Raw genomic sequence first — 24,242 nt, 5'->3', positions numbered from 1 at the left:
ACACAAGCTCATTAATGCGGCAAATGTTTTAAGCTTTGCAAAGTGTAGGACTAAAAACATGGGGAAGGAGGTGCCACTGGGGCGCTCTGCCCAAATCTGCTCCAGAAAAGACCTGCACTGACACCTGTGGAGGGGCTCAGGGCCTCATCGCTTCTTTTTCTAACCCTGAAAATATACGTACCTTGACTGGGACAAGGTGGCACCAGCGGTCAGGTCTAAATTTGAAACTGATTGAGCAGAGTTCAAAAGTAGTCCCTGATTTAACCAGGAAGGTCCTGTGGAGATCTCTATAGGGAGAAACAGAAACAGAAGATGTCGGCGTGCCACAAGCTGAAGGAAGCTTGTGAGCCTGATCTATGTACAGCCAGGAGAGGGGCGCCTGGGGGCTCAGTCGTTAAGCCTCTGCCTTCGGCTCAGGTCATGATCCCAGGGGCCTGGGATCGAGCCCCGCGTCGGGCTCCCTGCTCCGTGGGAAGCCTGCTTCTCCCTCTCCCTCTGCTGCTCCCCATGCTTGTGCTCACTCTCTCGCAGATAAATAAATAAAAATCTTTTAAAAATTACAGCTAGGCAAGTCTCCTGCCCTGGGGAGAATCCACATTTTTTTCGGCTTGGAAAAATGAAATCTCTAGGACATAAGAACAGGAAAAAAATATGGGAAGGTAGACTACAGTGAGGAAGAATTCAAATTAAACCAATCACAGACTCATTCTTTTTTGACCTCAAGAGAGCAGCTGAGAGTACAGAGATCACTGCACTATTCCTGGACACCTTCTATCCTCACCACCAAAGACTCTGACTGGTGTTAAAAGTCGAAGCCAGGAGTGGGTAAAAAAGAAAGTCAAATCAGAAATAGGTAAGAAGGACAGGGGCGCCTGGGTGGCTCAGTCGGTTAAGTATCTGACCGACTCTTGATTTCGGCTCAGGTTGTGATCTCAGGGTTGTGAGTTCGAGGCTCCAAGCTGGGCACAGAGCCTGCTTTGGATTCTCCCTCTCTCCCTCTCTCCTCCCTCTCCCCTTCCCCACCTTCTAAAAAAAGAAAAAAAGAAAGAAATAGGTAAGGAGGATAAGACACATTTTTGCTAAAACTCCCACTGTACCACCTTTTCACATGCCCCCCAGTGAACTCAGTGCTATTACTCATCAAAGATACATTCTTTTTTCTGGTATCCTTTGCTCTGTAACTCAAACTAGCCCTTATTTTAAAAGGTCATATGCAGTCACATTTCTAATGAAGGTGAGACACGCCTTACTGTGTTAGGTCTGCGTAAAATATTTTGGGTGTATACCCTTGCAATCTTATTTCCTGTGCATATACCGTATTTCTCCAATCACAACCCCGATAAATTCTTACTGTAACTTTATTAGTTTCATACTGGTCTCATTATCTAGAATATTAGCTCAAGGAAGGCACTGACTGGAACATGTAAGATCTAAATGTTACTGAATGAATGAGTATAGTCTCTTTCACAGCAAGTTTACAAAAGTGGTGAAAAACAATAGAAATGTATTCCTATAAATTCTTTGACTTACATTACAAAATAAGACCGAATATACGCTCAGAAAGTGCAATTTAGTAATGCGCCTTTATTACAGTTAATCAGAATAGTTTTGTAATCACTGTGCAAAAAAAAAAAAAAAAAAAAGAACCCCCCAAAACCCTACAACTCTACGTACTAGAATTGATAACTCTGCTATCCTGGTAATGTCTGACCAAGTGAGAAGCTTCCTATGAAGGAAAAAAGGAAACTAAATGATTTCATTAATTTTGGAATGGCCTTGTGAACCTTTTTCTTTATAGGCTAGCTAAGGCAGCTGTGGAAAAAGAAAAAAAGTTCTACGAAGAATAGCAGACTTTAACTACATTAAATAAGAACAAGCCTGTGCAAGATGAAATTAAAGCCAGAATCCTGTGGTGAATATTAATTAGTATATATGGAAATTTTCTGTCAGAACACAGCTATTTACTTGTTTGTGAGCATAACACAGTAAATTTTCTTTTTCACAATGGCTTTGAGAAGCCTACATTTCTTTTGCATTATCATAAGATCCACACAATAGTTCTCACAATCTAACTCAAGAGCCATTCTGTCCCTTTGCACACTAAAGGCACACATTTCTTCTTTTAAAGTAACCAGAAAGTCTATGTCCCAGCCTGCAAATGAGGTCACAAAGAGATCAAAACCACAGAGCCTGCCTGATTGCCCTGAGCCTCTTCACTGAGAATAAGCTAAAATAAGGTTCTGGTGATTTATTGAGTAAGTCTTTTATTCAGACCCTGCTGGACTGCCACTATGACTGGGCTGCTAATAAAACAGCAGGGCCTGCTCTGGGAGAGAGTGGGGAGATAGGGGTGCTGGGGGTGAAGATATGGGGGCAAGTTGGCTAATGGGCAAGAAGAAGGGGTCACACTTGCAGCTGGTGGATGGTGCCAGTTTAAGAACCAAATCCAAAAGAAACCAAATCTCAATCAACAAACTCTTGTGTTTTGACCAGAGGGCCAAAACCATAAAGCAAAATAAAATAAGAACGAGGGGCCCCTGGCTGGCTCACTGGTAGAACATGAGACTCTTGATCTCTGGGTTGTGAGTTTGAGCCCCACGTTGGGTGTAGAGATTACTTAAAAATAAAATCTTAAAAAAAAAATAAGCACTACCTCTTTGCTCATATTTGATTTACTATACCTTAGAACTAATATTACAGTGCCTTCAGAAAGTGATGTGAAATTCTAGGTGGTAATATTTATAAATGAAGGAAACTGGTAAAAGCAAAGGCAAAAAGCATTATTTATGCCTCCAAATTATATGTACAGAATATACCATAGTCTTGGGAATTGGGACAATCATAAAGAAGATTTCTGAATCAGTAAAAAAAAATATGAATTACACAACATGCAAAACATACTGTTTTTGTTTTCAAGTATACTCAGTATACTCTTAAAACTCATAATAAAAAGACAACCTGATGCAAAAAATGGGCAAAGGATCTGAAGAGACATGTCTGCAAGGAAGATCTATAAGTGACCAGTAAGCACATAAAAAGATGCTTAGCACCATTAGTCATTAGGAAAATGCAAAATAAAACCACAGTAAAATACTACCTCATGTCTACAAGGATAGCTATAATAAAAAGGATGGACAATAACAAGTACTGAGAACGATGTGGACAAACTGGAACCCTCATACACTGCTGGAAGGATTGTAAAATGGTACAAATGCTTTTGGAAAATAGTTTAGCAGTTACTCAAAATGTTAAATATAGAGTTGCCATATGACCCAGCAATTGCAGTACTAGGTATGCAACCAAAAGAAGTGAAAACTTACGATCACACAAAAACATGTACAAGAATCATTCATAATAGCCCCAAAGTGGAAACAATCCAAATGTCTACCAACTAATGAATGGATAGATGAAATGTGCTATTATTCATACAATGGCAATAAAAAGGGATGAAGTACTGACACATGCCACAGCATGGATGAACCTTGAAAACATCATGCAAAGTGAAAGAAGTTCATCACAAAGGCTACACAGTGTACAATTCCATCTATAGGAAATGTCCAGAATGGACAAATTCATAGTGACAAAGCAGATTAGTGGTTGCCTAGGGCTAGGAGGAATGGGGTAATAGGGAGTGACTGCTAATGTGTATGGGGTTTCTTTTTGAACTGATAAAAATGCTTTAGCATGAGTGATGATTTCACAACCTTGCGAATATACTAAGTACCACTGAACTGTACGTACCATAAAATGGTGAATTTTATGGTATGTGAATGAAATCTTAATTGAAAAAATTAGGATACAATTTCACCTGATTGGGAAAACAGAACACTTCCATCCTGCAGGTTGAGAATGTAACTTGTGAAATCAAATTAAAAAAGCCCTGGCCTCATCTAGTGAAGCTGAAGCTGCCCGCACCCGTGACCTAGCCATCTCACGCCACACACCAGCACGTGGGCACTATGGTGTCGTTACAGGAATGTTCAAAGTAACACCGTTTTTTAATATCAAGAAATTGGAAACAAAACTCAAAAGTTTATCATCAGTAAAACGAATAAATAAACTGTGATATATTCATATTAATGGAGTTCTATACAGCAGTAAAAATGTATGAATTACAGCTACATTAAATCATGTGGATGGATGAAAAGATCATGTTGAGTGGAAAAAACTCGTATCACTAAAGAATATACCATTATGATTCCATTTACATAAAGGTCAGCAATAAGTAAAACTAAACAATAAGTTGTTTCCAGTTTACTCTATTTGCGTTTGCATCTCTAAGGAAAAGTAAGTGATGATAAATAAGAAATTCAAGAGAATGGTTACGTTTAAAGGGCACAGAATGTGAAAGTGTTAGTTAACATACCTGTGATATAACCTTCTAACGCCTTTGGCACCAGCGATTTAGCAAGTTTCAGATCCTCCAGAGAGCATTTGCCTGACTCCAGGCCAAAGGACATTCCCATTCGTTTCAGTACTTCTATGTCATCATGGATCTCAAAGGTGTTGTCAAAATTAAAAAGATATTCAAACCTGCATCAGAAAACAAAGTTAGTATGGGGTTTCAGTGGGATAGGGGAGGGCTGCACAGTATTGTACTCTGTACATTACATAAAAGAATGAGGGCCTACATTCAGCTATGGTACTAGAAACTGTTACTGTTTAGAGCCATAATGGTCATTCAGCTGTGTTCAGGGGAGTGACATCTCAAATAAGCCACTTTCCCAATTAAAACAGTTTTCCTACGAGACAATAGGAGTCCATAAACTTCAGCCCTCATTAAGCTGTTACAAACAGGGGACAACTTTGGTATAAAACCAATACTTTCCAAAGTTGTCTATAGCTTTGTCACCAAAAGACAAATTATTAAGAAAGCCTTTTCAGTTTAATATATGACATCCCTACTATGAGTTGGCCTATTAAGGTTTGAGGGGAAAAAAAACATTCTGGATGCTTATTTCATATTCCTGAATCAATTACTAACTATAGCATACTTTAGATAAGCAATAAATGGGAGACTTTTTACAAATGAACCAAAACTCAAATCCTATCTTAAGAGCCTAAGAAGTGAAATGACTTAAGGAAAAAGTGCCACATAAATATACAGCACATTTCCAAATGTTCTTGAAAAGTACTGAATCAGGATGCCCAGCTGCCCAGTACAATGTTTCCCCAAAAAGGTGAATATAGGAAAGCACAGTTCTTTTGAGTCCTAGGCTAGGTCCTGGGGCGCCTTCACCCACAGGCTTCACCCTATAGGGACGGAGTGCAGGGGAATGTTCTGGCACAGTAGTGGGTTTATGTTGTTATGAAATTCTTATTAAAATCATGAGAAGGTAAAATTAGTCATGCTAGATCTTAAATCAGGGAAAAAATTACAATTTAAAGTGAAATAACCTCAGGTCATGATCCCAGGGTCCTGGGATGGAGCCCCGCATCAGCCTGCTTCTCCCTCTCCCACTCCCCCTACTTGTGTTCCCTCTCTTGCTGTGTCTCTCCCTGTCAAATAAATAAATAAAATCTTAAAAAATAAATAAATAAATAAATAAATAAATAAAGTGAAATGCCATGTTTAGGAATAAAGGACATTAACACATTTTCAGGAAAAAAAAAACCCACAAAAAATCTGAAGTGTGTGCCTGTCACAGGGATAATTCCTGGCATATGTTAAAAGCAGATGGTTCTGTAAATTTAATCTCCATTGTGAAAAAGCCTCCAGGCTAATTAAGGGGAAAAGACTGCATCACCAAAGTAACTGAAAGACAAGGCTTTAGGACCTACCTTGAACAACAAGCTTCTACAAGCTGCTTACAGACTCCTTCCCTTTATTCAGAGGAGGGCTGGGAAAGGGCATGAGTCAGTAACCACCGAGGGATGAAAACCTCACCAGGCCCCAGGCTGGGATGAACAGAATCCATAATTCCCATAGGCCAATGGTTCCCAGATTCTCTTGCTACTCTTTTTCAGACTTAGAAGACTAAGTGATGAAGAGAATTTAATAATCCCTCACAAAACAAGAGGTTAACTGGAGAGAGAAACTAGAATTCTAAGTTTGTTTCTCCTGAAAATATGTTTTTTTTTTTTTTTAAAGATTTTATTTATTTATTTAAGAGAGAGAGAATGAGAGAGAGCACATGAGAGGGGGAGGGTCAGAGGGAGAAGCAGACTCCCCGCCGAGCAGGGAGCCCGATGCGGGACTCGATCCAGGGACTCCAGGATCATGACCTGAGCCGAAGGCAGTCGCTTAACCAACTGAGCCACCCAGGCGCCCTCTCCTGAAAATATGTTAAACGTTCTCTAGGATTCTCAGTTTTATGAGGATATGTTAACAGTCCCTGTAGATGTAGGTTTTTGTGAAGATTTTGCAATTGTATGACTAATAATACAGACACATACCATTTGCTGACCACTGGGCTGGGTCCTTTACGAACTGATCTATAACTTTTGAAAACCAGCAAGTTAAATACTGTAATTCTTACTTTTGTGGAGGAAGCATCCAGATCTCAGAAAGGTTAAGAAACTATGTAGCTAGAAGACAGACTGAAAAATGGATCTTCTGACTTCACACTATTCTTTTTTTTTTTTTTTTTAAAGATTTTATTTATTTATTTGAGAGAGAGAGAATGAGAGAGAACACATGAGAGGGGATAGGGTCAGAGGGCAAAGCAGACTCCCTGCCGAGCAGGGAGTCCGATGCGGGACTCGATCCAGGGACTCCAGGATCATGACCTGAGCCAAAGGCAGTCGCTTAACCAACTGAGCCACCCAGGCGCCCTGACTTCATACTATTCTTAATTGTGTCTATAGTCTCAATTATCAAATACTTTTGAAATCCCTGCTCGCTGTTTTTCTTTTTCTTTTGGCACCTTACTTAAGTGACCTATAATCTCTGTATGCAATCAAGATAAACAGGGGAAGCAACACAGCCTGAGAAAACGGTGGGAGAGACAAGGGAAGGCCAAGCCCAAGGGCAATGCTGTAGCTCTAAGGAGACGAGAAGTCCCAGTCTCTCTGGATAGTCTTGGACTATGCCTGTGGGACTGATACCATTACTGAGCCCTCTCTCGCTTTCAAATGAATCCCAATTTGGTGAATAGATTATATGCTGACTCCTTGTAACAGCAGCTAATATTTATAAAGTGCTTGCCTTGGGTCAGATCCTTTAAAGACATGATGGTATTTAAGGCCTTGGAATCATCTTTTGTTCTTCAGAAAACTGCTTCGAAGCAGCTAAATGGGGGAGCCACAATCCACACTTGGGTCTGTCTCACTCCACACCCTATTCCCTTAACTATCTCAGGACACTGGTCACAGCCTGAAGACCACTACTGTTTTCATGAAGGGTAAAATAAATTACAAATTAATTCTTAGCAGTATTTTTAAAACTGCTACTTTTCATTTGCTATGATAAATATCATCATCAGCTTTAGTTAAAATGTAAAAAAAATGTTGGTGGGAATGTAAATTGTTATAGCCACCATGGAAAACAGTATGGAAGTTCCTCAAAAATTTAAAAATAAAACTACCATAAGACCCAGCAATCTCGCTTGTGGGTATATATCTGAAGGAAACAGAATCACTATTTCACAAAGATATCTGCACCCCCATGTTCACTGTAGCATTATTTACAACAGATACAAAAACAACCTGACTGTCCACTGACATATGAACAGATGAAGAAAATGTGGTATGTGTGTGTGTGTATAAATGGAATATCCGGCCATAAAAAAAGGAAATTCTGACATTTGCAACAACGTGGGTGGACCTTGAGGGCATTACACTAATTGAAATAAATCGGACAGAGGAAGACAAATACTGTATGATTTCACTTATATGTGGAATCTAAAAAAAAAATGAACTCATAGATGCAGAGAACAGACTGCTGGTTGCCAGGGGTGGAGGTGGGAGGTGGATAAAATGGGTGAAGGTGACCAAAGGTATAAACTTCTAGCTATAACATAAATAAGAAAATAAGAAAGCAGAGAATGCATCTAGCATTTTCACGTCCATTCATTAATAAATAGAAGCACACCTTACTTATAGCAAAACAAAGAAACAATTGCCTTAATGCCACATGTTGACCCAAAAATTTCCACACTGAACTATGGAAGGGGATCACCAGCAAACCCATCTTGTCCCAGGCCCTCACTGATGGTCTACTTTAAGGCAGTTACTTGCCCAGGGTTACCACATACGTGTACACACACACACACACACACACGCACACCCTGGCTGGGGTCCAGGCTCCACTGTGCATGCAGGACAGGCAGTATAGTGCCAGGCACAAGGCAAGGGGCTGAGAGGGCGAGTGGTGAAGAATGCACTAGTAGATGGCAGCACTCCAGGTCTGCAAAGGTGTCTTCCAGACCCCAGGGAGGTCAGACGGAAGGGCTCAGATAATGAAGGACACCCTTCTTTATGCTGCAAATGATAGGAATGTGTTCCCGGGAGGCCGGCCCTACAGTCCTCCCCTAGTTCTCCACTCACTTGTCACTGGAAATGCTGCAATCTATGACTGTTTTCCTGCTTGTATTGATGATTATAAATGGCAGCTGAATGGTGGAGTTCAGAGCTGGAGGGCCCTGGTTCTGCTGTTCATTTTGCCGATTTCTCTGAACCAGGTTTTTGAAAGCGATTTGCTGTAATGATCAAGAAAAAGATTATGGTCATTTAATATGGATAAGTGAGTTGGAATTAAATGAATTAAAATAAATACATTTAAGAAATAGTATTAGAGTATTAGAAATTAGAGAGTTTAAATACTATTAAATAGTACTAACAGTTATTAGAAATTAGAGATATTAAAGAGGCCGTCTACCTATAATTAAAATGAAACATTTAGGAAAAAAGATTAGAATGATCTCAGATACATTTCAAGGGAAAACATGTTGTCTAACATCATCCTAATGTAAATAATGGGGCCTACGGCTTCCGTCATCCATAGACACAGGATCTTACAAATCTGCGAGAGCCCAGGAGCGCCTGCAACTCTTCTTAGAGTGACACGGAGAAAGTGATACCAAGTGAACTTATATTTTCCATTTATCTAACACAGACTCTCGGGAGTCTGGGGTTAAATACACCTTTTAGATTGTCGAGCTCAGGGATATGCAAACTTTATAAAGCTACAGAATCCTTTCTTCAAATGAAATCTATAGGACACTATATAAAACAGATGAAAGTAGCATTGCTCTGGCTGACTGCAGGGGGGCAGGAAGTCCAGAGCCCAGTGGCTCTGCCCTCCCTCACCCCTGAGGTTCCTAGGGTACCTCCACAGAATTCCCACATCCTCAGGGCACAGTTGGAATCTGGCCCGACTCACCCCCCACCCAACATCTTCCAGACAAGAAACTGAGGCTTAGCACTTACAAGCTAGATGAAGGTCTACTGGATCTTGCTGCTACTTTTAGTTATAACCATTATTTGCAAGTCAAAGAAGTGACTGCCCACCCCCCCTTTTAATAAGTTAAATGTATCAAAGAATTCCACAGCTAGAAAGACTATGCAATTCAACTTTTTCATCTGCTCATGAAACAAGAGTGGTTTTAAAGGCTCCTAAAGTCAGATCCACTCATTGCCTTTCATCGGCGTGTCCCATCTTCTCACCCAGTAGTGATGAATTTCAGTTACTTTCTATGTTTTAGCAATCTTATCCTAGGATTATTTATTTTAGGTTCTGAGCCTTAACAAAAGTTTAACTGAGATTATCTTTATCTTAAAATGACTGGGTACCATCCCTAGAAAGTGAACATTTACTCCTAAAATGCACAGAACAGAAGGGATACCAATTTATGCTAGCCCTAACTGTGTGTCCAAAAATCACTACCAATATCCACCACTATCAAAAAACTATCACTATCAATACTATCAAACATTACTTAAGTTATACTTCATTATTTGCTGCTGGTAAAGGATGCTGGCTGTTTTGTATTCGTTGCTTAATTTACTTAATGTTGAAAAAAATACGCTATTGATACTGTAAAACTGAGGAGAAGAATTAAACGTGGAAGACTTCTGCCTAGATTCTCTTCCTTTCTCCTAGAAAAAGCATCTCAGGAGATGCTCTCATACTTTGCCCTAGCTTTGCAGTCCTAGTCCATGGCTGGGCCTCAGCAGAGGAGGGAATATCAACAGTAATAAATAAGAGTCCTCATATACGTATGACTCACTATTCGATACTGTGTACATTTAAGAGCATCACAGATTTTTCAGGTGAAGAAAGCAGTAATAACATATATAATGTTATTTAGACAGTAAGAAGAAAAATCACCACCTGCTTGTTTTGGACGGACTTCCTCTGTTGCCCTTTGATTTGAGTTCCTTCAGCCTTCTGTTCTTTCCCAGGCTCATTAACATCAATGTCAGAGGCTGAACAGAGGGCAGGTTCACACATGCATTTTGCTATGCGTTAGGAGCCCTGGAAAAGGTTTAAGGGCTAGTAGGGACAGTTATATAGCTAAAAGTAGGGTATGTGGATTACCTATAGATATCATCTACTCACACCCTTCTTCGTCTACACTACCAAGGATAAATGAGAAGTGGCGGCAGGTAAGTAAAACTGTCCTGTGTCATGTGATGTCAGTGAGTGGTGACCTTAACTTGTTAAAAATTAAGCTAGCTTTGCCATGGTGAATTATTGGTGTTCAGGGACATGTTTAATTTACTTTCTGTGACAACTTCATAAATGTTATTTGATGGATGAGAGATAAAACACTAGCAGGAAATAAGCTGTATGTATGTCTACCAGAAGACCAGAGAGCAGCAGTTTTCAGTTATACTTCGGGTTTCATTTTAATATTGAGAGAGACCTACTTTTATAAATGTTGACACCTAGGTTGCCCTTGGGTTGAAATCTTCTGTAAATGTTTGGTTTGAGAGACAGAAGAGGAAAAGAAATTTAGGACTTAAAAAAATAGTGTTCATTGTACAAAGATAAGCAGAGGAAAAAATATTCAACTTCATTCTTTATGAAGGCTGTCTAGGGATGTGAACGTCCCACCTCCATGAGAGTGATCATGCCCAGCACCATTCTTTCTGATAAACAGGTCTTCTCAATAACATTATGCCAAAAATCAAGCTCCAAAATGTTCCACGAGGATTTTGAGGAAATCTGAGGAAGGCCTGGGTCAGACGCGAGGGAGTGTGAGCTGGTAGGAAACCGTGCGGGGACAGGGACAGCAGAAGCAGCTGGGGGAAGGCAGTGACAGCATGGATTAGAAGCCCATGCCTGGTAGGCCAGGTCACAGAAGGCAGAATTCCACAGGGAGGAGCACAGGAACACACGGTCAGCTTTCAGGATTTTTGTTCTGTTTTGTTTTGTAAGCGGCAGAACCCTCTCTTCAAACAAAACCTTATTTGGAAACCCAGTACGAAAAATACATAAAATGCTTGCTCCAGCTCTAGCTCCTCAGGTAGGTCCCCCAGGGTTCGGAGTGAAAAGCAGACACAGAACATAGTAAGGGAGAAAGAAACGGCCTATCCGGGTGGAACACACCTTTGGAGCCTGCCTATGTTTGGGCAGTGTCTACTCTAGCTGTTTCTACTCCTCCACCCTTGCTCCGCCTCCTTTCCTACTTCCTCATATCATACGCAGGTCTCTGCAAGGGCTAAACGGCCTTCTCTTGCTGCTCTGATGTATACATGAACTTGGAATAAACAAGCAAATATAAGCATCTAGAAAGTGAAAAAACAAAAATGTGGGATATTTAAGAATACCTGACATATTCTGTCCATTAGACAAAGGGAGCGTTTCGGAGAAACCCTGCTCCAATATTTGGCAACTTAATTGTTAACCTTTATTTCTGAAAAGTAGATTACATCAAAAATTAAATAGGATCTAACGGTTGTCAAATCAAAGTGGATTTTATAAGTGGTTGAAAGCTTTTCATATAAAGACAATTTGCTGATTTAAAAAAAAAAAAGCATAAAGACCCTCTGGGTTCATTTTAAAAAGGGTTTCTGATTACACTGAAAATGACCCCAGTGTACTGCTCAAAGTGAATTTTTACAGCAACTGCAACTACCAAAAATAAAATAAAATAAAAAAGTCTATGTGATTTTACCTCACATGATTTTATACACTGGCTCTATTATATTTAAGAAAACCATCCAAATTCCAGGCAATGATCCAAAACAGTATAAATACAGGGATCCTTATTACACTATAAAAGCTATTTTTCTTAAAAAGAAAAGCATTTTAATTTTTGGTATTTCTACAAAGCTTATTGAATCATTATATGTTATTCTGTTATTTACAGATAATAAATTATTACAGGTGGATTTGATTATTTTACTCAAAGTGCCTGAAGTTTAACGAGTCTTAACTTCCTGATATTCCAAACTAGGGCTAAAATAAACACACACAAAAGGACTTCTGACAGTTTCCGTTCAGAATAAGTGTCAGAAGTAAGTTGCTGCATAATATAAGTAATGCACAGGACAGGTGACCTGCCATGGGGCCATGATGATGGTGAGAGACAGAACCATCTTAAAGGCAGACCATGTGGATGGTGGTGAGCTCAGATGTGGAGGAGGCTGCCCTACTGTGGTCCCATCAGACACTACTCAAAAGGTAGCCAAAGTAGAAAACACTGATTCTAAAAGCAAGTAAGCAGGGCAGCAGAATATAGGTAAGGAAAAGAATGAAACCATCCCAGCAACTTTACCTGCAGGAGAAGTTCTTGGAGCTGGGCCCGCTTCTGCTTTATCCGTTCTATCCTCCTCTGCTTCTCTATCTTTAAAAGATAGGTTACAAAATAACATGAACATATGGAAAGTATAAAGTACTGCTCACTTTCCAGGTCCCAATTCTGAGATATCAAGAATTTTCCTTAGGGGCACCTGGGTGGCTCAGTTGGTTAAGGTCCAACTCTTGGTTTTGGCTCAGGTCATGATCTCAGGGTCCTGGGATGGAGACCTACATTGGGCTCTGAGCTCAGTGCAGAGTCTGCTTGGAATTCTCTCTCTCTCCAGCTCCTGCTGTCCCTCCCCCTGCTCGTGCTCTGTGTTCTCTCTCTAAAATAAATAAATAAATCTTTAAAAAAAAAAAGAATTTTCCTTAAAACTCAATCCATTTTAGGGGCACCTGGGTGGCTCAGATGGTTAAGTGTCTGCCTTCAGCTCAGGTCATGCCCAGGGTCCTGGGATCAAGCCCCATGTTGGGCTCCCAGCTCAGCAGGGAGCCTGCTTCTCCCGCTGCCTCTGCCTCCCCCTGCTTGTGTGCTCTTTCTCTCAAATAAATGGATAAAATCTAAAAAAAAAAAAAAAATCCATTTTAACTACCAGTATCAATAAATGCATATCACACCTTTTTGGGGAGCAGGGTTTGGGGTAAGCAAGTAGGCACGATAGCAGAATTGTGGCAACTACTATCATTAATGAAACCCATCCACTTAATAAATATTTGATATGCAGTACTTGTTGCTATTTTCAAATTCTATTTAGAGTAACAGCTAACACTTCGTGAATACTTACTCTGTCTGCCAGCAACTCAACTAAGCACTTTACACACATTATCTTTTTTTTTTTTTCCTACACACATTATCTTAAGGCATCATGAGGTTAGTACTGTTGTTACCCATTTTGCATGTAAGGAAATGGAGGCATAGAGGGTTAAGTAATTGCCCAAGGTCACATAGCTAGTGAATGGCAACAGTAAGGATTTGAACCTAAGCCATCTGGTTCCAGAGACCCTACTATTAAATACTTTCTTATGTTACCCCCTAACCCAAAGAATGAGGTAAGATCTCATTTAAGATTTTAGTTTAACTGACTTTTAAATGGGCATAGCTCCTAATATAGATAGCCTACATATTCAATACACAATTCCTACTTGTAGTAAGGAACATGCTTATGGGACAAATTTCCCAGCTTCATGCAACTATTATTTTCCTCACTCTTACAACTACCTAGAAAATAGGTATTAGGGCCTGAATTTCCTTGTAGATGAGTTCCTCACTGTGTCTTTGGGCAAAAGTCAACGACTTCAAACATGACATTTTTCTTGTCTACTCCAACAGCATTTCTTATTTGCTCCTCATCTACTCTAGTCTGCACCAAGAGTTTCCTCTTATTCTTTCTCTAACCACTAAAGCATTTTCATCCTAAATTACTTAAGATTCACTAGAAAAATCTATGTGGCTTTCTATATTTGAAAAGAGTTTCCCCCCCTGTATCTGCAGCTATGACAGGCCAGGCCCCTACCTGCCCCTTGTGCCCCCCATCTAACACCAGGCCAAGTTGTGTTGATTCTACCTCTGGAACACTTTTCCAACCTCACGCCACTGATTTAACTCAGACCATCTACAATCCACCCCCTCCAATTTCCCTCCTCATCTTCCTATTAGCTCAACTTCCAACCCACCAGGAGGGTGACCCCTTATAGAATATGTCCTATCAGTTGTCCTCTTTGTAATTTTTTCAAAAGCTTCCCACTGTTTCCAGGATCAGGTCCCCAAAGCTTCACACTTAGAAGTCTATCCCCTTTAGCCCTGCCTGCACTCTGGTCACACCCAGCTGTGTGCATGCTTTCTTATGCCTGCCTCAGTCCATGCACGGCTTCTGGAAGGCCCTCCCTGCCCTGAACCACTGGGCAGACGCCTATACCTCCCTTATCACTGAGCTCAAGGAATTTTTTCTTTTCTTGGTAAAGTATCCCTCATCTCCCTTTCCAGAGAATCTGTATATACGTCTTTCACAGGAATAATCGGTCACAGTTTTGGTAACTTCTTTTACATTTTTCCTTTACTCAATTAGAATGAAAGCTCCTGGGGTCAGAGATTTTGTCTTGTATAATCTTTGGGTACATACACAGTAACTTCTTCTTTTTTTTTTTTTTTAAAGATTTTATTTTTATTTATTTGAGAGAGAGAGAATGAGAGACAGAGAGCAAGAGAGGGAGGAGGGTCAGAGGGAGAAGCAGACTCCCTGCCGAGCAGGGAGCCCAATGTGGGACTCGATCCCAGGACTCCAGGATCATGACCTGAGCTGAAGGCAGTCGCTTAACCAACTGAGCCACCCAGGCGCCCCCACACACAGTAACTTCTAATAGATTTCTGCTTATTGAGGCTCTGTTATCAGCTTAATATTACTGGTAATAAAAATGATCCTTGGGACTCCTGAGTGGCTCAGTCAATTAAGTGTCTGTCTTCAGCTTAGGTAATGATCTCAGGGTCCTGGGATCGAGTCCCAAATTGGGCTCCTTGCTCAGGGGGGAGCCTGCTTCTCCCTCTGCCTGCCGCTTTCTCTGACAAATAAATAAAATCTTTAAAAAAATTAGAGAAAAAACTTAAAAAAAAAAAAAGATCCTCAAATTCCACTCTATCAGAAGGAGAAAAGGAGGTCATTTCCACCGTAACATATGAATAACATTCTACAACTTTTGATGAATGTCTAATTTCTCCCTCCACCCACAAGGACAATAATACCAAATAAGTTTTCATTTGCTGAGGGGAAAAAGGACTAATAAAAACATGAAATCAACCATATTTATTGCAGAAACTATATTACTATATTTAACCTCAATGTATTCCATTTATGGCCATGACAGTACAATTAGGTCAAATCAATTTAAAACCCATAGGTCAGGGCACATGCTCATACAGGAAAGATTTTCTTTCTTTTTTTTTTTAAAGACTTTATTTATTTGACAGAGAGAGACACAGCGAGAGAGGGAACATAAGCAGGGCGAGTGGGAGAGGGAGAAGCAGGCTTCCCGCTGAGCAGGGAGCCTGATGCGGGGCTTGATCCCAGCACCTTGGGATCATGACCTGAGCCGAAGGCAGATGCTTAATGACTGAGCCACCCAGGCACCCCAGGAAAGATTTTCTATAATGATTAAAAGTTAATGGAATAAAAAATGTTTTTGCACACATCACCCCAAAATTCATGTAAGCTGAACATTCTATCCTTTCTGATAACGATACAGATAAAATTCCATTCTGTTGTCACTGATGTGAGAATCAAAGATAAAAGTTTAAACACAAAAGGTAAACAGCCAGTTTGATCCTTTTTTTTTTTTTTGGATCCATACAGCAAAGCATTTCATCAAATAAGATATTATTTCTATTTATGAGTTGTCAAAAATTTATTAGTAGAGTGCTCAGAATTAAACTAGAATAAAATAAAGATCTTCTCTAAGAAACAGTAAAAATCAAGTCATTTAATTTCTATGTCCTCAGTTTCATCAGGACATCAGTCAAACTATACACCTCTCTAAATCTCCTTCCAGTTCTAAAATTCTACACAGAAGAGTCTGTTAAAAAAATAGTATATATGAACAATTAGAAATATTTTCATATTGTATGTATTTCCAAATTAAAATGCCTCTTATGGGGGTGCCTGGGTGGCTCAGTTGGTTAAGCGTCTGCTTTCGGCTCAGGTCATGATCCCAGGGTCCTGGGATCGAGCCCCGTGTCGGGCTCTCTGCTCAGCGGGAAGCCTGCTTCTCCCTCTCTCTCTGCCACTCCTCCTGCTTGTGCTCTCTCTCTAATAAATAAATAAGATCTTTAAAAGTAAAATAAAATAAAATGCCTCTTATATAAAATAAACAGATTTTCCTCACTTACCTCAAGATTTTGACATTCCTGAGCAGAATTGGTAGGCAGGCCAATCCACTTGATTTCTTTTTTTTCCTTTGAAATTATGTTCATTGCCATTAGCACATTTAAAGCATCATAAACTCTTCTCCTAATATTCTTCTGGTCATAAGCCTGCTAAAAAATACTTTTAATGAGCGATAAATTTCATGGGTTAAGATATAGTCACAGGATATTAAGATATTTAATTAATATTATTATTATTATATCTTTGGAATGCTTATAGAATTCTATATACCCAGTGAAAATATCCTTCAAAAGTAGAGATAAAGATACTTTCAAACAATCTAAAAAATAAAAGGTTATTTTAGCAACAGATCTAAATTAAAAAATACTAAAGGGCCTTCTTCAGGTAGAAGAAAGATGGATGGGATCCAAGGTGGAAGTTTGGAGATGTAGAATGTAGTGAAAACCAACATGAAAATAAATATGTAGGTATATCTCAATTAACACTCACTTTGTAAAACAATAATGTCTTGTGGAATCAAGAATATATATAAAACTAACATATATGACAACAGTATATATATATCAGAAAGGGGTTATGGAGTTGTTAATTAAAGTGGGTTAAAACCCTGCATTGTCTGGGAGGATATTAGACTTTGAAAAGTCAAGGATGCATGTTTTTTTTTTTTTAAATTTTTTATTGCGATGTTAATCACCATATATTACATCATTAGTTTTTGATGTAGTGTTCCACGATTCATTGTTTGTGCATAACACCCAGTGCTCCATGCAGAATGTGCCCTCTTTAAGGATGCATGTTTTAAAACAGTGCTTTTCAAGTATGTGATCCAAGGACTAGTGCAGATCTGAAAACTGTTACTAGTCTACAACGAAAATAGGGAACTTGCACCAAAATGTCATCACATAGATCACTAAAGCACACTGTTTACTTCAGCTGATTTTTTTAAAAAAAGTCTTTGTAGCAAGGTTTTTCTCAATGAAGGAGACTGTGTTAACTTAGATTGTGGAAAAAAAACCCTATTTTGTTGTGGAGAAGCAGTTCCTAAGAAAAAAATCCATTCAATCAAATGCCATGATACTAAAGGATGGTAGAGAACACTGAATACAGAACTAAACTTAAATAAGTGGGAGATTTAAGTTATAGAAATGAATGTAAATATTAGAAATCCTGACGCTATAGAAATAATGATAATATTATAAAAAATATCAGGAGACAAAGTAGGCCTGATGTTGTCCTTGATATTTAAAGGGGCATGGGATTCAAAGCAGATGAACTATTCAAACAGATGAAGTATGTAATGTTTTAGCACAATATGTTTAAAGTCATAATAACTATAAGAATATTATTCTTTTGGGTGCCTGGGTGGCTCAGTTGGTTGGGCGACTGCCTTCGGCTCAGGTCATGGTCCTGGAGTCCCTGGATTGAGTCCCGCATCGGGCTCGCTGCTCGGCGGGGAGCCTGCTTCTCCCTCTGACCCTCCCTCCTCTCATGTGCTCTCTGTCTCTCTCATTCTCTCTGTCTCAAATAAATAAATAAGATCTTTAAAAAAAAAAAAAATATTATTCTTTTAACAACTACCACTAATATATTCAATCTGAATCTGTGGTGAACAGGAAAGATGGGAGATGCAAGTAAATACAAGCATATTAATTTTTTTCCCTTCATAATCAACAGATACTGGTTTATAGGTGATAACAAACAAAAGAAACAAAATATTGACGCTACTTAAAGTTATAAAGATAACCAATTAAAGAACTAAAGACTATAAACCTTCCAATTTATAAAAATAAAAAACAAAAAACACCACATATAGCAAGGAATTAGGAACCCAGGGAATAGGATACAACCCTTACTTGTATCCAGGCATGGGGATGGGGGTGGTTAGTAAAAATGTATGTTAGATGATGAAATGTGCTAAGAGGAAATGCCTCAGTGCAGTGACATCTGAGTGAAAACTGGAGGGGAGAGGAGAGCGAAACCATATGGCTCCTTAGCAAAGATTCAGACAAAGGAAATAGCAAGTGTAACAGCCTGATAAGGAACATACCTGGCATATTCACCCCAAAACAAAAAACGAACAAAAAGCCCACCAGTCTCATTCATGACCGCCAGTGTACAACTCCTAAATTTTCAGGAAAACTATACAGAATTTGATTGAATTCAATATCCATTTCTGATTTTTTTTAATTAAGAAAAATGAAAGATATGTTCATTTAAAAAGATCAAGTTATGGTTGCTATCATTTCAAAATAAAACCTTTATCATAAGGTGACTAGAGTGTAGTAACTGGGAGAGTGCATAGTAGGAGATGAGATCAGAGAGGTAATGGCGGGTCAGGGCATGTAGGGTCTTGTAGAACATTTTGAGAATGTCCACTTTCACTCAGAATCAGAATGCTATATACCTTCTCTACAGATGCCAGAGAAAAGAAAAAAATACATTACCAAATAATGGCTCACAAGAAAAATCTCTAAGTAACCCCCCCAAAATATAAACAGTTCAACTCACAATCTCTGATCACAGGTAATGAAAAACTCAGTAAAAATTAAAAACTCAGAAAACAAACAAAAATCCCTATCACCTGGAACTATAAAAACTCTAATGCCATTCTTAGGTCAGAGAGGAATTTAAAACAAAAGCTGCATAATATTTAAAGAATAACATTATATCAGAATCAATGGGAAATGGCTAAAGCAGTGAACAAGAGGAAAAGTCACAGCCATAAAGATTTTCATTACTAAACAAAAATAACAAAAGTAAAGTTTATATCCTATCTATAGGGTAGAAAAATAACAAAAGTAACTTCAGGAAAGAGAAGAGAATATTAAATGAAGATTAAAAAAGACATTAACTGCAAAACAGGAGGGTCGGTTCAGATTCAAGAGATGGTTCTTTGGGAAAAATAATTGCAAGTAATTTTGAGAACAGGTATGAAATGGAGGATTTTCTAAGAAAACATAAAATACCAAACTGACTCTAAGGGAGACAGAAATTCTAAATAGATTAATTACCAAAGAAAAAATGGAGAATGTTATCTAAGCTTTACCCGCCCCCACCAAATTGCCAGCCAAGATGGTATCACAGGTGATTTTTTTTTTTTTTTTTAAAGATTTTATTTATTTGACAGAGAGAGCACAAGCAGAGGGAGAGAGAGGGAAAAGCAGGTTCCCCGCTGAGCAAGGAGCCCAATGTGGGACTCGATCCCAGGACCCTGGGATCATGACCTGGGCCGAAGGCAGCCGCTTAACCAACTGAGCCACCCAGGTGTCCCTCACAGGTGATTTCTATGTCAGGGAAGAGAAATACGCATCCAATCTATTAAACCTGTAATGGAGTAAAGAGGAAGAAGGAAAAAAAAGCCTCTAAATTTTAAAAAACCAGCATAACACTGCAAATCAAAACTGCAAAGATGGTAAAAACAACAAAAAAAATCCCACCAATCTCACTTATGAATGTCAGTGTAAAACTCCTAAGTTTTCAGGAAACTATACAGAATTTGATTAAATATCCATTTCTGGTTTTTTTTTTTTTAGTTAAGAAAAAAGAAAGAAACATTTATTAAAAAAAAAAAAATCAAGTTGGGGCGCCTGGGTGGCTCAGTCATTAAGCATCTGCCTTTGGCTCAGGTCATGATCCCAGGGTGCTGGGATCGAGCCCCACATTGGGCTCCCTGCTTGGCGGGAAGCCTGCTTCTCCCTCTCCCACTCCCCCTGCTTGTGTTACCTCTCTTGCTGTCTCTTTCTGTCAATTAAATAAATAAATAAAATCTTAAAAAAAAAAAATAGTCCCTGGAATATTGTAGAGAATCAGAATTCTCCAGACATCTGTCAGTGTTTATTGTCTTCTGTTTTTATTTTTTTAACTACAGAATTAACTTATTAAAATTATTTCCTAGGCATTTGTATATAATAACATCTCCCTAGCTCCAAACTGGCAAAATGCCATACACAAACAGAGGTAACTAACATTCTTAAATATTTAGTAAATGAATAAATGTTGACGAGGCTTTAATAACAAAGGCTGAACTAAGCTTGAAATGCAAGTGAATCCTTCTCATTGTTCTTTATGGAGCAAATTAGCAACTAACTTAATGACTGGAATTAGACCCTGCCTGCAGAAACAGGTTTCATTTGATCAGGGATACAAAAATTAATTAGTATTTTGACCTACATCAGGCAGTAGAAAAAGAACTATTTCTTTCAAGATCTGTCATTTAGGGGCGCCTGGGTGGCTCAGTCGTTAAGCGTCTGCCTTTGGCTCAGGTCATGATCCCATGGTGCTGGGACTGAGCCCTGCATTGGGCTCCCTGCTCAGCGGGAAGCCTGCTTCTCCCTCTCCCACTCCCCCTGCTTGTGTTCCCTCTCTCACTGTCTCTCTCTCTGTCAAATAAATAAATAAAATCTTTAAAAAAAAAAAATCAAGTTATGGTTGCTATCATCTCAAGATAAAACCTTTGTCATAACTAAGGTTGGAAGACTATAAATATTTCAAGACTATAAATAAGTCAGGAACTGTTGTAAGAATTGTTGTGGAGTATGTATAATATGATTACATTTAAATAAAATGCAAACTGATCTATAATGATAAAAAGCAGATCAGCAGTTGCCTAGGGATTGAGGGAGAAGGAGGGACAGATTATAAAAGGCAGAAAGAACCTTTTGAAAGTGACAGAATTGTTCTTTATCTCTCTCTAAAATAAATAAAATCTTTAAAAAATAAAATAAAAAAGGAAATAAATTTTATTGTGTGCATGAGGAATTTTTGGGATGATACTCAAGAATCTCATAGTAGTAAATATACCTTTGGGGAGACAGATTAAGGTCTGTGGTAAAAGGGAGATATTCTGGGGCACCTGGGTGGCTCAGGTCATGATCCTGCTCAGCGGGGAGCCTGCCGCTCCCTCTCACTCTGTAGCTCCTCCTGCTTATGCTAGCTCACTCTCTCTCTCAAATAATAAATAAATAAATAAATAAATAAATAAATTCTTTAAAAGGGAGATATTTTTATCATATACTCTTTGGTACAAGTGAATTTTTATAGACATGTTCATATATTATTTTTTCAACTAAAAACAACATAGATTTTTATAGAAGAAATGCTAAAGAATTCAGAAACATATCCAAAGTCATTCAAATATGAAAAGTATGTTCCTGGGCACCCGGGTGGCTCAGTCGGTTAAGCGTCTGTCTTCGGCTCAGGTCATAATCTCAGGATCCTGGGACCGAGCCCAGAATAGGCTCTCTGCTCAGCAGGGAGCCTGCTTCTCCCTCTCCCTCTGCCCTCCCCCCTCCACAGCTTGTGCGCTCTCTCTCTCTCTCTCAAATAAATAAAATCTTAAAAAAAAATAGTATGTTCTTTTTGTAGCCCCCAAAATTGTATTTTAAAAATACATGTTAATCTTTATGTTTAAATATATAATAAAAGAACCCTTTCTAAAACAAAACAAACAAAAATTCAATAACAAAAGAATTCCCCAATAGAAAATATGAAACCCTCAGGTAAAGGAGTTGGGGATTCCTTAGTTTGTCTGAGTCCTTAAAAAATGACACAGTCAACCCAGAGATACAGTGTCCCGCCATTACAGTCAAAGTCAAGTGCATGATCTATCTACCTACCGAATCAGTGGCCAAATGGTTATTTGAATTGGTGAACTCTGATACCAGCTCATCAGCCACTTCATTATATGATGTTGTACCTTTCCGCTGAACTTTCTCACACACTTTCATGGAAAAATGTCTCAAGCCTTTTCCATTTTTATCTCCTTTTTTGCTTCGTTTACTAAAAGAGAAAAAAAATACATATTTATACATCAGACTTCCTTTACAAAACTATAATGTGAGAATATAGTAATTTGATTTTTGCTTTATGTGGTAAATTTTAAATTGAATTAGAGATGAAGAAATGTTTTGAACTTAATTTTTGCCTTAAAACCTAATAAAGTATGAAGTTAGAGTGTTTTCTATACACATCATTCGTTTATTCAACAAATATTTACTGACCAGTTACTTACTATTATGTGCTGGGTTCTGTTCTACACACTGGGAATAAATCCATGAGAACAGATAAAAACGCTGCCCTGGTAGTTACATATTTACCTTTTTGTATTCTATGTGTGCTATATAGTTCTTTTTTATGTAAAATTAAAAGTACCACTATTCTCAGTTTCATTTACCTACTCAAATTTCAAACAGAGGTCATTGGTATTAATAAAAGATCTAAGTCTTCAATTATTTTAACTTTGGTTAATGTCTAGTCCTAAACTTTGATAACTTATTAAATTTTCAGGGGTTCAATTTAGTTCTACTAATTTCTGAGTGTCAACTATATGCCAAGAACTGCAGTAGGGACCAGAACACAAAAACGACAACTGAGGCAAAATCCTTTCCCTCAGTATGAGTCATGGGGGAGGGGGAAAGACAAATTAGACCTATAAGGATAGATAATTCCAACATAGTAAGGTAAGTGCCAAGTGAGAGTTATTTACAAGTTCATGGGAATTGGGAAGAGGGCCATCTTACCTAACCTAGAGGAGAAAGGCTTGCTGGAATAAGAGCCAAAAGAAAACAATTAACAAAATAAAAAGGCAACCTATGGAATGGGAGAAAATATTGACAAACCCTTTATATGATAGGGGTTTTTTAATATCTAAAATATCTAAGAAACTCCAACAACTCATTAACAAACAAACAAAAAACCCCAAATAACCCAATGAAAAATAGGCAAAAGTCATGAACAGAAATTTCTCCAAGGAAACACATAAATGGCCAACAGGTTTATGAAAAGGTGCTCAACATCACTAATCATTAGAGAAATGCAAATCAAAACCACAATGAGGTATTACCTCACATCTGTTAGGATGGCTATTAAAAACAAAACAAAACAAAAAAGATAAGTACTGGTACGAATGTGGAGAAATAAGAACCCTGGTACACTGCTGGTGGGAATGGAAAATGGTATAGTCACTATGAAAAAAGTATGGAGGTTCCTCAAAATATTTAAAATAGAATTTCCATACGATCCAGTGATCCTGTTTCTGGGTATATATCCAAAAGAACTGAAATCAGGATCTCAAAGAGGTATCTGCATTCTCATGTTCATTGCAGCATTATTCACAATAGCCAAGATATGGAATCAACCTAAATGTCCACAGGTAGATGAAAGGATAAAAAAAAATGTGGCATATACATACAATGAAATATTATTTGGCCCTAAAAGAGAATGAAATCCTGCCATATGCGACAACATGGATGAAGTTGGAGGATATTATACTATGCCAATCACAAAAGGACAAATAATACATTATCTCACTTATATAAGGTGTCCAAAACAGTCAAACACATAGAAGCAAAGAGTAGAATGATGCTTGCTAGGGGCTGGAGGGAAAGGGAAATAGGGAATTGTGCCACAGGTTCAATAAAGTTTCAGTTATGCAAGATGAGCAAGTTCTAGAGATCTGCTGTATAACATAGTGCCTACAGTTAATGATAATGTACACCTAAAAATTTGTTGGGGGTAAATCTCATTTAAGTGTTTTCACCACCGCCACCACCAAAACAAAAGAGAACTGTCAAGTGAAGGAAGTTAGGAAGGGCAACCAGGCAGAAGCAGCAGCAGTCAACACACGGGAGAGTGAAACAGATGATAAATGTTCAGAGAATGAGAAACAAACAGTGCAGCAT

At 38.5% G+C, this 24,242-nt stretch overlaps 1 protein-coding gene across 2 annotated transcripts in view; it reads right to left on the bottom strand.

Moving 5' to 3' along the window:
* Positions 1-24,242, bottom strand: part of TFDP2 (transcription factor Dp-2) — a 114,653-nt gene that overhangs the window by 340 nt on the left and 90,071 nt on the right. The window contains exons 6-11 of one of the 2 annotated variants that reach the window (XM_044915344.1): positions 22,179-22,341; positions 16,566-16,712; positions 12,666-12,734; positions 8,488-8,639; positions 4,367-4,533; positions 182-287 (exon numbers count right to left, since the gene is read on the bottom strand). In XM_044915344.1, coding sequence (XP_044771279.1) covers positions 182-287; positions 4,367-4,533; positions 8,488-8,639; positions 12,666-12,734; positions 16,566-16,712; positions 22,179-22,341 — 804 coding nt within the window. The remainder of the gene's footprint in view (positions 1-181; positions 288-4,366; positions 4,534-8,487; positions 8,640-12,665; positions 12,735-16,565; positions 16,713-22,178; positions 22,342-24,242) is intronic. The other variant, XM_044915346.1, reaches the window with a different exon arrangement.

Source organism: Neomonachus schauinslandi, chromosome 1 (genome assembly GCF_002201575.2).
Source record: "Neomonachus schauinslandi chromosome 1, ASM220157v2, whole genome shotgun sequence".
Taxonomy (NCBI): Eukaryota; Metazoa; Chordata; class Mammalia; order Carnivora; family Phocidae; genus Neomonachus; species Neomonachus schauinslandi.
The sequence above is the reverse complement of the archived record's forward strand: the minus strand, read 5'-3'. Positions and strand labels throughout refer to the sequence as shown.